Genomic DNA, 14,163 nt, shown 5'->3' on the forward strand with positions numbered 1-14,163 from the left:
ATTTCCAAATTTTAATTAGCGAACATCACATGTTTACATCCCGCTATCGCACGCTGAATATCACAAGGTATAATCAATATTAACGTCTTTCAATATGTTTTCCAGGCGCGGCGTAACAGCGCCGGCGGGCAGAATTATAAATACAAGCTGTCCGTTGTGCCTGTTTTACGCGGCGATAATGAGTCCCGCCAGTACTATAGGTCCCCTCGCTCGTATGAGCGTGTGCTCCTTGTAATTGAAGCTACAAAATTCAAGACCGTCGCTGATTTATGAAAACTATCCAATTTCGCTGAAATTTTGCACACGACCATTTAATGCGAGCGCCACCGACGCGGCGGATAGTCCAGATGGGGGTCACGATAGTGTGTCCGAAGATTTCCCCAGTGAGTCCGGGGAGTTTTAATGCAACTGAGTAGACTGGAGGATATGTACTGCAAGAATAACTACTATCCCTACGTTGTCAAATTGAATACCGAAAAAAATTGAAGCTGTTTCAACATTACGAATGTAATAAAATTGTGCGAGAACTCGCCAAATGCTAAATTACCCGCTTCGGCAGTTAGTTTTACATCTTGACATTGCTAAAGTAACTGCTGTAGCAGTTGATACAGCATTTTGTAAGTTCTCGCACACTTTTTTACATCCAGAATGTTAAATCAACTTCACTTTTTTTTCAGTGAACTATTGCGAGTACAACGTATACACGGAGAAAAAAACTTCGTGCATGGGACCCGAAGTTGAGGTCATATGGATCTCTGAAGTTTTCTGATCACGCATCCGAAAACTTGAGGTCGAGCTGCCGAAGTTCGGGTCAGACATCGAGGCACTTCGGTATGTACCGGAGTACTTCAGGTGTGTGACCCGAACCCTTCGATGTATATCGAAGTACTTCAGATGTCTGACCCGAACTTCGGTAGCTCGACCTAAAGTTTTTAGATACGTGATCCGAAAGCTTCAGAGATCCATTTGACCTCAATTTCGGGTCCTAGGCACGAAGTTTTTTTCTCCGTGTACGACCGAGTTACCGAGGAGAGCCCAAAAACAGTTTGCGGGGGGTGAATCTATGGTACGTGTATTCCCGTGCTAAGGAAGAACGCCGTATGAACCTTCAGATGTTGCCATATTTCCTTCAATAAATCCTTAATTTACTAGGAAAATCGCGAATTTTTTTCTTCAATTTTTTCAGGTAATTTTGTTCGCAGTTTTGTCCATAATGTCTGATTTCAAGGAAAAATACGCGTAATCGTCCTCAAAAATACATGTTTTATCCGGGGCAATTGGGCAACTCTCGGATGTTCATACGGCGTTCTTCTTTAGCACTGCAGTGTAGCGTTCTCATTGCTTCAAAAATTGACTGTAAAAACTTTTAGTTTTGCTCTGACCAATAACCCAAAACGTTATTTTCATACCCATCTATGAATTTTCAACTTTGCTCCATGTGTCTTATGTCGTGGATTTTTTTTATGTTTAGAGCCTTCTTGAATGCCCTCTTAAAGGGGGGGGGGGGCGCTTGGAATTGAAGAGGAGAAAATTGATCCAAAACCATATAAATTTGCATTTGCTATCATAATTTCAAATTGCGATACTTCAAAACGTGAATCATCCAAGATTTTGATGTTTTCGCAATTTTAGGTCTACACGTACCATAGATTCATCCACTGCAAAGCGTTTCACCATTTGACCATTAAACCGTTAACTGTTATTTAACCGTTTAACAATTGCTGTCACATTTTTTGTCTTGATTCAAGACCTCTGTGTAATGTTCAACAACTGCAACGTGTTCCGAGGCAAGTTGTTTTTGTGTTGTTTTCCAAGACAACGCTAGGAAATACTGTTTTCAGTCGCGACATCGAAGGTTGCTCTCTCATTGGCTATTCAGAATCGAGTGAAGAAAACAAGAAAAACACGGGAACATTTTGTTGTTACGAACAAAAAATGTCAGAGGGGGCTCTCCTGGGTTGATGTTAGTTAATCTATCACGTAGACCTACTTTGTCCATTACAGCCGACCACTTTCCACCGATAGAGTCGCTCCATATTCTCTTTGTATTCTTTGTCTATTGCTTTGTCTATCAATTTAAATAATCAGCCTGCTGGTCAGGGTTGGCAACCTTGACTTAAAGATCGTATAAAAGGGCAAAGGGAGTCAGGTTGTACGAGACAAATTACATGGAAAGCTCCGAGCACTGCCGATGACACGGCATCGATACGGTGCGTAATGCAAGTAATGACGCTACCATAGCAAGAACGCTGCCATGCTCAGTTCAAAAAGCAGTATTTTCCATCGCTAAACTGAACGTAAACTGTGCAAATCTGATAACTCTACCTGGCAATCTTGACCAGCAGATACAACTGTAACGTTGTCATTTGAAACTTAATAATGCACGCCATACTCCGTAAGAGGAAACATCAAGGAGTGACTGCCTGGATGACATGACCGATTTTGACCCGACGTTTTTCTCATAGACGGGTTTAGTGGCTACGCCATTCGATTTGTCGCCGTTGAGAGAGCCCTTAAAACTTACGGAAAAGCAATCAATACCAAAGGGTTTGGGTGGAACCCTCGAATGTACCAAAATTCGGATGACGTAGTTACCATAGAGTACCTAGGTATGGGAGAGTATTTACATCTATGTGCCGCTATTTTTGAAGGTTCGATGCGGTCATAACTTTCCTCATTAATGGACGTATTTCTGTCAAACGGAACCATGTGCATTATAACACGAGAGTCCTGTTACGTATATACTCTTACGGGTCTCAGGGCTCATGTCTTACTGCACATAGTTCCGTTTGGCAGAAATACGTCCAAATGTGCATTCAAATACCGGCAAAATCCGCGTTCTCAGCAGACACCCAAGGCGAAGGAACGGTATGAGGGGGGGGGGGGGATTCATAAAAATCCCTGAAAGAAAAATTTTTTGTGTGAGGTGGTCCCGGCTTCCACAAAAACATAATCAGGTGCACATGATGGTTAACTAATTGGTCTTTTAGAAGCTCTAGCCCAGCGTAGAAAAAACGAAAGAAGTTGAAAAGGACTTGTAATGTCCACAAATTGCGTAAGATATCGGATGGGGGGAGGTCAAGGCGTGGTCTTAGGGGGGTAGAGGGAGATCGGGTAGTGCCTCAGTGAGAACGCCTGTTAAAAAGAGAAAGAAAAAGAAATTCGCATATTGATTTGTCTGGAAAAGTGTCCATTCTTCACATTCAACATTTTTTCCTGCTTCAAACCGTGTCTACCAGCCCTTTTATCAAATTTCATTCTCTTCAGAATTCTATTTTTCTTAGGTTCCAGAGTGAATGCATGAATAAATATAACATGAGGTGTTTTGTGCTTTGTTGCAGTTATTTATGATAGACAATTGTGCAGATGACTGGCGAATCGCAATGACGTGGCAGAGGATGGTGCAAATTGGCCTTGAGCTCCTTCTCTGCGCGGTTCATCCAATTCCTGGCCAATATTATTTTTTGTGGACCACCAAGCTAGCTAACAAAGGTGGTGAATATGCTTCCCGCTGGGTGCCTTATGATGTGACCTTGTCTCTCCCTATGTTTTTCCGTCTTTATTTGATATGCAGGGTCATGCTCCTTCATAGTAAACTATTCACCGATGCCTCATCTAGGAGTATTGGTGCTTTAAACCGGATTAATTTTAACACCAGGTAAATACAGCTCACTCGTTCATAGTATACTCAGTTGCAAAATGAATCAGTGGGAACGAAAACACAAAAACTCGGTAACTCGAAAAGACCCTCCATTTATAAGAAATGAACGAAAAAATTATGAAAGAACAAACGCAAAAGTGGTTTAATAATTTTAACTTCCGCCGCCGCGCCCGCGCTGACGCAATGTGTTTTGCGTAATGCGTGAAGTATTTCTACAGTCTTGTAGGCGCTATGCGTTTCACGTCAACCGCTGCAAACCGACCGCACTGTTTTTGACGCAATGCGTGAAGTATTCCTACAGTCTTGTAGGCGCTTTGCATTTCACGTCGAGCGGTGCTGAACGCACTGTGTTTGACGCAATGCGAAATTACTGTACTCTCAGGAAATGAGAGATTTTGTCGCCTTTTCTCGTATGTATTTGTTCATGTACGACAGTCAATTTTAATAAAGGTCATTGAAGTTGGGGCATCTGTTCAAACTCTGACCTTTAAAGTGTCCTTAAGTACTCGTCTTTCGGCACCAAAAATATTTTTCTTAGGCTAACTTCTACACTTACTGTGCAGTTTTGTGTGGGTCTTGATTATTTTAATTTTTCGAGTTGGTGTTTTTTCGTTTTCATTGATTCAAATATTCTTTAACAAAATAAATTTTCAAAATGAACGCATATTGGATCGAGGATAGGATCACCATAGTAATCACGGATATCCCTCATTGATGAACGCTCGCCTTCAACTGTATTACATACTATTTATCCGCAAGGTTTCATCCATTTTATTGATTAGGAGCCGTATGTACATATAATTGTTCCTCATACAACTTAACAGTTTCTTTCTTCAGGATCGAGGCCCCATGTAGTTTACAGGGTAATTAAAGAAGGTTCAAAGAGATCCTCAACGTGACATCACAAAAAGGACAATTTTAACGTATCTCGAGGAAAATTCATCAATGCACAATTTTAGAAATAGATCCTTGCTAAGGCTTCAATGACTTGTGAAAAATCAAAAATTAAGAAAAAAAAGTACTCCATGATTTTGACAAACGTAAAGTACGAACCTGTCTTAAAGTTCTCAGAACCTGGAATATTTTTTCTCCTATATTTGTAATTATGCGTAGATGATTCACAATCATACGATCTCAAATCATTGCTTTCCCGTCCAAGGACGTGTTGCCTTCCTCTGCTGAAATTTACTCGAGATCCGTCGAAAAGGTCCTTTTCATTGTGTTATGTGTGTAAAACTTTAGTGCATAATACTTTCCAAAGAGTTCACGAAGAAATCTCAGAAAATGATTCAATACAATTAGCCTGTGCCACACTATCGAAGCTAACCATCAAAATATCAAGGTCAGGAGCTGTGATTCGCTTATTCGATGCCTTGGACCACTCACAGCACTTGACCTTGTCATTTTGATGGAGTATTTTGATAATGTGACACAGGCTATTGAGCCATTCCACGCACGGTTAAATACACTCAATTTAGCTTCCATTTAGCCAAAGTCATGCGGTTTAATCAGAGTATTTCTTACCTTTAATTTTCTTAAGATCTATCAAATCGCAAGTCAATCAAGGAGATATTTTTGTTGAAAAGAATAGACGTACAAGAATGGTGCATTTTTTTATAACAATATTTTATTATATAACTGATACCTTTTAAGTGGCCTAATTATACACACTGTCGGGAGGAGAGATAAATCACTGGAAAATTAGAAAAAAATTATTCAAAGAATATTTAAATACGAATATATGTTTCATTGAAATAATAATATACTAAAGGGAACAATGATAAACGGTTTTTTGTATTTCGAATCATTTTAATAAATGCATTGTAATGTGACTGTCAACGGAAAAATGGATTACAGTCCTGGGATCAAAATGTTTAGTGAGGCCATTATTCAAAAATGTTTTTTGATTTTTCCTATACTCCATTCTTCGGTACCAGGAACGAAAAGCTCTAGTTTTTGTAGACTAAAGTCCTATTTTCCGTGGATGGTTAGACATGAAGTTTCAGTCATAACCTATCTAATTTTGAATTTCTTTACTTCCTTTCCAAGGTTTGTTCTGAAAACACTGATGACAATTTGTCCGGGGACTGTTCTACTAGTTTTTATGGTTTCACTGTGGATCATAGCGAGTTGGACGCTTAGACAGTGTGAAAGGTATGTTTCATCCTTTGATAACTTATTCATACTTTCTGTACTCACCCCTTGCTTTAATTTTTCGCTCTTTCTTGGTTTTGTTCCTTTTTAAATCCCTTTTTCTAACCTCAGACAGTGTGGTAGGAAGAGCAAGACCTGACCCTTTATACATTTAATCTTACGCAGGTGATTCTGAAGAAAAACTACACAAGAACTCATTCATTGAATTCATTAATTTATTTATACATCGAGGAGTCAGAATTACCTCCGCTGTCTTAATAGCGAGAGAGCGATATTCCCCAACTCGTTGAAAGCAAAATTGTTTACAATGAAAGGTGTATCAAATTCTCATGTAGAAATATTAGCTGAGCGAATGTGCTTTTACATTTTAATTGCAAGAGACTAGAATGTCTCTGACCCTTCTCGACTTGAAAATACGCAAAATTTTCAGATTCAAAATATAGTTCCCAACTTTGATTTTAACTGCAGTATATGGATTTTGGAAATCTGTGGCAGTTGCGTTTAATATAGGACTGAAATTTTCAGAGGCACTAAATCTTTAATCCTAACTCTGTTTCCATTCGCACAAACAAATACATAAGTGCTCATTACAGACCTACGTGGTTGAATTGTCCAAAAGATGATTTGTGTTTTAGATTTATTCTTTTCTTCAAGGGGGTTATTGCATGACTTAAGGATCATTGAGACACTAGGCGCGTCTGATGAAATGTTTAATAAGAAACGTGATATCGAGCTAAAATACCTAATTTTCAAAAAGTACTTCAAAGTTTGAGCCCTGAAACGTCTCTTACTCTGCTATGCTAAGGGAAAACGCCGTATGAGCCTACAAGAGTTGCCACATTTCCCACAATTAAACAATTATATTTGTAGAGAATTACGAATATCTTCCCTCGAAACTTTCACGTACTTCAAATTAGGATGCGAATGAAATTCTCTGAAAATTTGGAAGGAAAATATCCAAAAACTTCTCTAAATATTCTTGTTTTATTGAAGGGAATTTAGCAATGTCTGAAGGCTTTTACGGTGTTCTGTCTTAACACGGCAGTATTGGCTGCCTGAGGAATTCTCGCCGGTTGACATCACTGGATTGTATCCTTTAAATTACTTCGTTTTTCAATTAGGAACCACGATTTTCTGGCCCACTAAAATCACCTATCTGCTTACAATAACTAATAGCACGCATACGTTGTTCCTAAAATGGGCCAGAAATATTCGTTCCTTCTTGCAAAATGTACTCCAAATGTATGTAAGACGATCGATTCATATCGAAGCAAGCCGCCTAACCTAAGACAGTCTTCATAACATAGATTTAAATTGAGAAAAGCCGGTGCTGTCAACTCGTGAGAACTGACGAACCCGAATGAACTTCACGGACACATAATTATAGGGCACTGATTAGATTTAAGTGGGCCAAAATTCTTCAGATCATCTAGCCTGTAGATATTTGTCTCAATAGGAATGTGCAGTCGGTTGTGCATTTTTATCTTCATTGATGTTTCTTGTTAGATTGTTATTATACTTTTTTTAATTAAAAATTTACATTTTTACACATATTCTGAAACATTCAGTAACTGCAAATATTATTTCTCACCAGCTACCTCCGTTCATTACAAATAAATCAAAGCGACATTCGTGCTGATTTTTTTGTGTTTAAGTTTTTTTATTTAAAATCACCAGTAGCTAAAAATATATTCAATTTAAGGCCACGAATTTTTGTAGTCTCCGTTCTCTTGTAAAGAAACAAAATTATACCTATGAAAATGTATCATTTTTAACGGAAAATAAAACTCCCATTTTCAAAGCAATATATTTGCTGAATTTTTGATTTTTATTGTTTTGCGAAGTAGATTAAAAAACGGAACAATTTTGTAAGTTCAAAAGTCCAAAGAATCGTAAAAAAACTCGAGGGTATTAACCTTAAATATACCTAGAGTCTCGCGTCAACCCCACAAAACGGTAGCGCCATAACTTTAGTGTCGAAATAATAATAAAATAAACAATTGTAGAGTCCCTCCGCCCTCCCCGTGTCTTGAGTCAGTTTGCATTTACTTCTGCCTTGATCCTTTGATTTTTTTCCAATTTGAAGGTGCTTTAATAACCCTTTTTGCGAGCTTCTGATGACAGGCTAAAATAATTTTAAAGGTTGGTTAGGTTAGGCTGGAGGAATAAAAAAAAAAATTGCTCAATTTTACCTAGCATGCTATTGCTCTTGTCTCTTATTTCCGGAGGTAAGGCACGCAACTGTTTTTCGATGATACTTGTTTCATTTTTCTAAACTCTGGTAGTATGCCTAATCAGTGTCAATGTTGTTCCCAATTTTGTAGTGTTGGTTGTAGTCATAGTTATGTTGAAAGACATTTACTTACTGCCAAAAACGTAATTGTCGTTTCACCAAAGGCCCCTCGGTAAAGGAAAAAACCGCTACAATTTGTCTCTTTATTTTCGGGCTTTGTTTGATTTAAATTATTTAATACCATCATAAACTTTCTTTTTTTTCAAGAAGAAGAATCTGTGAACAGAGTTTCTAGAAACTTGCCTTTTTCTCGCCTGTTGCAAGCTCATTATTCGCATTAGTCGACGAGTAGTATTGCAAAAACTTTATGAATGTATCTCACATTGGTTTCAGGACATTCCATCAATGATTTTTTGTCCGCGCACCTGTTTTGTCCAGTAGTTTACGTCCACGCGGAAAATGAAATTTGTGTTGAAAGAAACTATACAAAAATAAATAAAAATGGGAGAAAAACCAAGAAGCACGCACTCATTAGTTTTAACCCGTATGACTATGTACATCGATCTTTTAGAGTCAAATACGTCCAATTTTGAGCGTTTGGTTGCGCGGACACCGCGCTGAAGCACAGTAAAAGCACAACATATAAAAGAAAACATTAAAGTGTTTTGGGAATCATTAAATTTGACACAGAACCACCGAAATATTTACAAAACACATTTTATATTTTCCTCAAATACAATTTTTTTTTTTCATCAATTTAAATGAGGAAAATCCATGCAGAGTGTGCAAAAATGTCAAAATCATAAACTGAAAAACACCGACTCTGCGATTTTAAATATTAAGAGCCATAACACAGAGCGGCACGAAACGCGATTGCGATTGCGAACGCATTGCGCGATGCTTGAAGTATCCCCTTAGGTTTGTAGGCACCATTGCGCGTTGGGAGATTGCCCGCCGCCCGCCGCGCCGCAGTGTACCACGGCACCTCAAGCAACTATTTCACAACAGAGGTGTTGCACAGTATCAAACGAAATTGAAGGCGCTCCAACATTTTAAGAATGATAGGCATCCTTTCAGAGTACGAAGCTTTCCTCGAAAAATATATTAAGGTACTACGGCACGAACTACCCTGCCGAAAAAACGCGTGGACATAAACTACTAGAAGAACCAGGTGTGCGGACAAAAAATCGTTGTCGAAATGTCCTTCAACCCTCACATTACATGTCCAATTTATATTTCGAGAGTGTATGGTTTGCTCTCAGTATTAAACATTTCTACAATGTCAATATCAATACAAAACTTGAAATGACTTATAAAACCATTGTATACCAAAATCAATCAGTATTTTCACAAAGTGATCACAGCTTTGTATAAAAAAATTCCATATTCGAGGGATCACGACTGATATCAGCCAATATTCAGTGGTAACCAAAACAAAACATTGAAATAATCACCTGACGCCATTAATATTTTTCTCTCCACGTTATAATACGTCCGCTACACCTCAAGAAGCAAAAAATACGTCAGTTTACACGACAGCTTTCAGTCGTACTGATTGAAGCGTTGCTTGAAGCTCTTAAGTACACCTAAAAAGACACCTAAGGTGTAGTAAATATGATTAATGCAGTACAAATCGCGAATATTTTCCATTATTTATTGAACCGAATTTGAAACACAAACGCATCAAGTCGCATTAAGTTAAACTGAAAAAAAGACATTAGATTTTTTATTCCTCTATAATATTCAATAATAAGGACGAAGTTCGAGGACTATCCTGGTGTTCAAAATATCTTTTCTCGACTTTGAATTGTTGACAACTACTGAAATCCAAAACTCTCCCTAAGTTATTTTTTTCCAAAATATGAATTTGCGTCAATCTGTAGAACCCGAATCCACTTGCACTCCACTACATATGTTGACATGCATAAGTTATTCAACAATTAAAATTGCTGAAAAGTTTTAATTAAATTAATTCAACGTACAGATTATGAGTCGAAACGGACGTTTCATGTTCAAACGTGGCATTAAAATACTCATGCGTTTAAAGAGAGGAGAAATATGAGATTAGAGGTTGAGCTTTCATAGTTGTAAAAAATAAAACAAAAATTAGTTCAGAGATCACATCGTGCAATCTTTACGTGAACAGATTAACAGATACAAATAGAGTGATACAAAATTTTTAAAAGCATTATTAGACTCAAATTCAACTTTAAAAGAGAGGCGCAGGCAAAATGGTTATACTCACGAACGAAAGGACCGGTTTTAAAAGAAATATTGCATTTTAGAAACCCAATGGTATGCTAGAAATTGGTGTCTAGGCTAGAAACATGGTCGATTTGATTATTTTCATGAGTCTGGAGGTAATGCGACTCGTAAATACTTTCTTTACGAATACGCCTCGTAATGGCGTCGGGAAAGTTATCGTGATAACGTTTGGTGGATAACAACTCCTCGGAGTTTATTTTCCTTTCAAGTGTCAGGGCGACCAACTTTTCAATTCTTGGTTTCAATTTATGCAGGTACATTATTTTGGCTGACATAAAGTTCCTCATATTTCACAACTTTGCTTTCTTTTGGCTTCTTTAGCTCCAGTTCCCCTTTCCTGAGTCTATTCCTCCCCGTTTCTTGCCTTTCAACGTTCTTGAAAATTTCGCTCCTGTGACGTAAGGGCGTATCTCAATTTCTGTATGAGCCCCAGAAGGCATTGATTTATATGTAAAACAGGGCTCACGCAAAAATTGAGGTACGCCCTTACGCCAAAAGAGCGATGAAACAACGCAGTTTTTCAAAATAAGGTACCTAAACTATAAAACCTTTAAACAACGATTAAACATTTTCATTAATAATGCATAACTGCTCTTATTGTTGATACTCATTTCCTCTAAACATGAAAATGTTCAAAAAATGAAGCCCATTTTTGAGGCATCATGATGAAAAACAGTGTTCGCAACCAGTGTAAATAAATTACAACGATGGAGAGCTGGTGGAAGAGGGGTGAAAAGAGCCGTGCATGGAAAAACTCGAAAGTTGCCAGGAGTGGGTTTAGCCCGTATAAGAATTATTGATAGACAAATCGATAGACAAAGGATGCAGAGGGAAAAATGAGCGATCCTATTCGTTGAAACGGTTGGTTCTTATAGACTGAGGGAGAAAATGATGGATTAACTATAGGTACTGAAATGAGTTGCCGTTAATTAGTTCTCTTTGTCCATTATAACCACCCGTTCTCATCGACGGATCACTCCATTTTTTTTATGTCTTTTGTCTATAGCTGTGTCTGTCAGTGTTAATACTCAGCGTGCAAGAGCCAGGAATAATACAGGCAATTTTTGTAATGTGAGGCAATATTGCTAAACAGCACTTGTTTAATTTTTGTGAAAGAGCACCAAACAAGTTCGTCGATATTGAAAATAAAATGAATCCCTCTCTCCAGAGGAAGATAGCAAGGAACAAAAATCTTGACTACTGGTTCGATCAGATGATGAACTGATTTTGTCTCTCTTCTCTCGTACATTGATTCGTTGACTTTGATTGAATATTTGCATCAAACTTGTGGACTTATTCAAGTAAATATAGTTGGTAAATTGTGCAGAAAAAAAGCGAAAAGATTAACCGTAAAAATGTATTTTTTCGTAAAATTGTAGGACTAAATTTTATTTAATGACTCAAAAATATTTTCATACTTCCCTCAAACACGGCAACAAAGATGAAGAAAAAAAACACACAAGAATAAAAAAAGCGAGAAAAAAAATTTAAAAAAAAAGTTAGAAACCCGTGAGGTCTAGGCTGGTCGATCGACCAATATCAGTTGGTAAACAAAAACTTAATTTAAATTAAAAACGTGAACCACATTTTTGGTTTAGTGCAGTGCCAGAGAGAGAGACGACTTTCACGAACAATGAACGTGTCTTGATGAAAGCTCTTGGTTGGATTTCGAAAATGCACGTCTTTAACACTCGTCGCTTTACAGCGTAACTTACTTTGAGAGCTTGGAAAATGTATTTCGCGAGTGGGAAAGAAATATTTCGACTCGGGAGCGAAATAAAGCTGAAGATGATGGGAGTATCATGGAGGTGGAGAGGTTGAGGGGGAGGGGAGGGCATAAATATTACGGCGCGCGTATCCGTTTCTGAACGAAAATTTAAGTAACACTCGCGCTTTATAAATACGAGTAAGTGGTGCTGCTTAATTAAAATACACTATTTCAATTTTCTTCCGGCATTAATTCCCGCCGCGCTTGTGTCCTGAATGCCGTCGCGACCTTCCCCCCGTTTCTCACCTCGCACATTATTTGATCCGGTCGGTCTTAAAACCTAACAAGTTCAATTTCCTCATGAATCTTGAGGCACGTAAGAGTACGTTTATTCCGGGGTGTATCAGATAATTGACACTACCGATTCGTTTTCCCTGTCAACCGGAATAAGACGGAGTGCCTCACCTCACTAGATCAGTTTGCCAGTTGTCACGCTAACTACACCAGATTTTGACTCATTTTATGCTAGAAAAGAATCAAGTCCTATTGATTTGTAGCAGGAAAAAAATAAGTGTAATTCTTCTACGAAGGTGATTTGATGGACGCCATATTTTGTGTTAGAACGTCATGCGATATATCGCATCAATTAGTTCCATTTTTTCAGCTATTCGTTATTTTTCTCGGATTTTGAGATCGCAATTCTGTTATCAGGAGACTAAAGAATTGACTACCAATTTTAACAAACAAATTCAAAGTAATAAAGGCGTGGTTTTTTGGAGGAAAAATATCGCATTCGAATGCAGTTTTGATGTTAGTATCGAATACGATATTTTCCCTCTAAAAAAACCACGCCTTTATTACGTTAAATTGTTTGTCAAAATTGGTAAGTGAAATATTTAGTCCCTTGGCAACAGAATCGCGATCTCAAAAGTCGAGAAAAATGACGAGTTGCTGAAAAAATGGAACTAATCGACGCGATTTATCGCATGCCGTTCTGACACAAAATATGGCGTCCATTGAATCACCGTAACTGGCTACGTTATCGCATAAATGCAAAATGAAATTTCACGGAATTAAAGTTAATGTTTCCTAAAATTGTTAGGGGATAATCCAAAACATTTATCCGGAAATTCTACATATAACTTCAAAACTTGACTCAACTTTTCAAACGTGGCAACGCTGTAGCAGAAATAATTTTTTAGGGGTCTTGAAACTTTCAGATTTATCATTTCTTATGCCAAGGAACACTATCTAAAAGTTTTAATTCCATCCAAGCTAGGAAAGGGGTGTAGAGATGTTTCCTCCTTTAGCGCCTCTGAATTTGACCCTCGAAAACTTCAAAGGGACTTTATTTTCCAGGGACTTAATAGAATATTTTAATTTTTTGCTAGAACGTTAGTAGAAGTATCCTTATGCATTGTTTTGAAGGTTCAATCAAAAGACATTCCCATTTTATAAAAATTTGCTCAAGCACACTGTGACAGCTAAAAAGCTGATCTGCGAGAACGCAGCGAAGCGCCTTCAATTTTGCTTGATACTCTCAGCTACACCGCAGAGTTAGTTTAGTTGCTGAACCTAACCGAACCTAACTCGGCTTGATACTCTACACCACCCGCTGCTCGGGACGTAGAAAAGGATGACAGCTCAACAGCAAAACGGCTATTATGTGTTGTTTAGACATTATAAGCTCAATATATCTTTTAACGGAAACAAGAAGGTGGCACATAAGCCGTAAAAAATATTTTTTGTCCTTGGTTTAAAGAAATTACGCAAAGAAGTCTACAATTTGTCCCTGACACGACTACAGCCATTTCAAGTAAATCGTGGACAAAAGCATTTGAAAAGAAGATCATAAATTACAACTGCATTCTTCTATCATTCTCCTAGAATGTCCGCAAGTCAAATTTCTGAAAATTTGCTATTCGGAGTGCCAATTTAAAGTAACGATAGGAAGGATAGCCCCAGATTTTTTTCTCATTGCTATTATGAAGGAATACCAATATCCATCTTTATCCTCTACCCTCTGCCCTCCCATTGAGGTTGATGGAATAAATATTTCTGAAATTTTCAAGACCTTAAAACAAATTCTCCCCGCTACAACGTTGCAAAGGTGGAAATTTAGAATTAGATTGTAAAACAAAA

The 14,163-nt window shown here is 37.8% G+C and overlaps 1 protein-coding gene across 4 annotated transcripts in view; it reads left to right on the plus strand.

Annotated features, from left to right (window-relative positions):
• SK (small conductance calcium-activated potassium channel) overlaps nucleotides 1-14,163 on the plus strand; it is a 398,226-nt gene that overhangs the window by 350,535 nt on the left and 33,528 nt on the right. For all 4 annotated transcript variants that reach the window (XM_072297495.1, XM_072297494.1, XM_019061693.2 and 1 more), the window contains 2 exons: nucleotides 3,342-3,658; nucleotides 5,711-5,815. In XM_072297495.1, coding sequence (XP_072153596.1) covers nucleotides 3,342-3,658; nucleotides 5,711-5,815 — 422 coding nt within the window. The remainder of the gene's footprint in view (nucleotides 1-3,341; nucleotides 3,659-5,710; nucleotides 5,816-14,163) is intronic.

The sequence above is a fragment of the Bemisia tabaci genome, chromosome 2 (assembly GCF_918797505.1).
Source record: "Bemisia tabaci chromosome 2, PGI_BMITA_v3".
NCBI classification, from domain to species: domain Eukaryota; kingdom Metazoa; phylum Arthropoda; class Insecta; order Hemiptera; family Aleyrodidae; genus Bemisia; species Bemisia tabaci.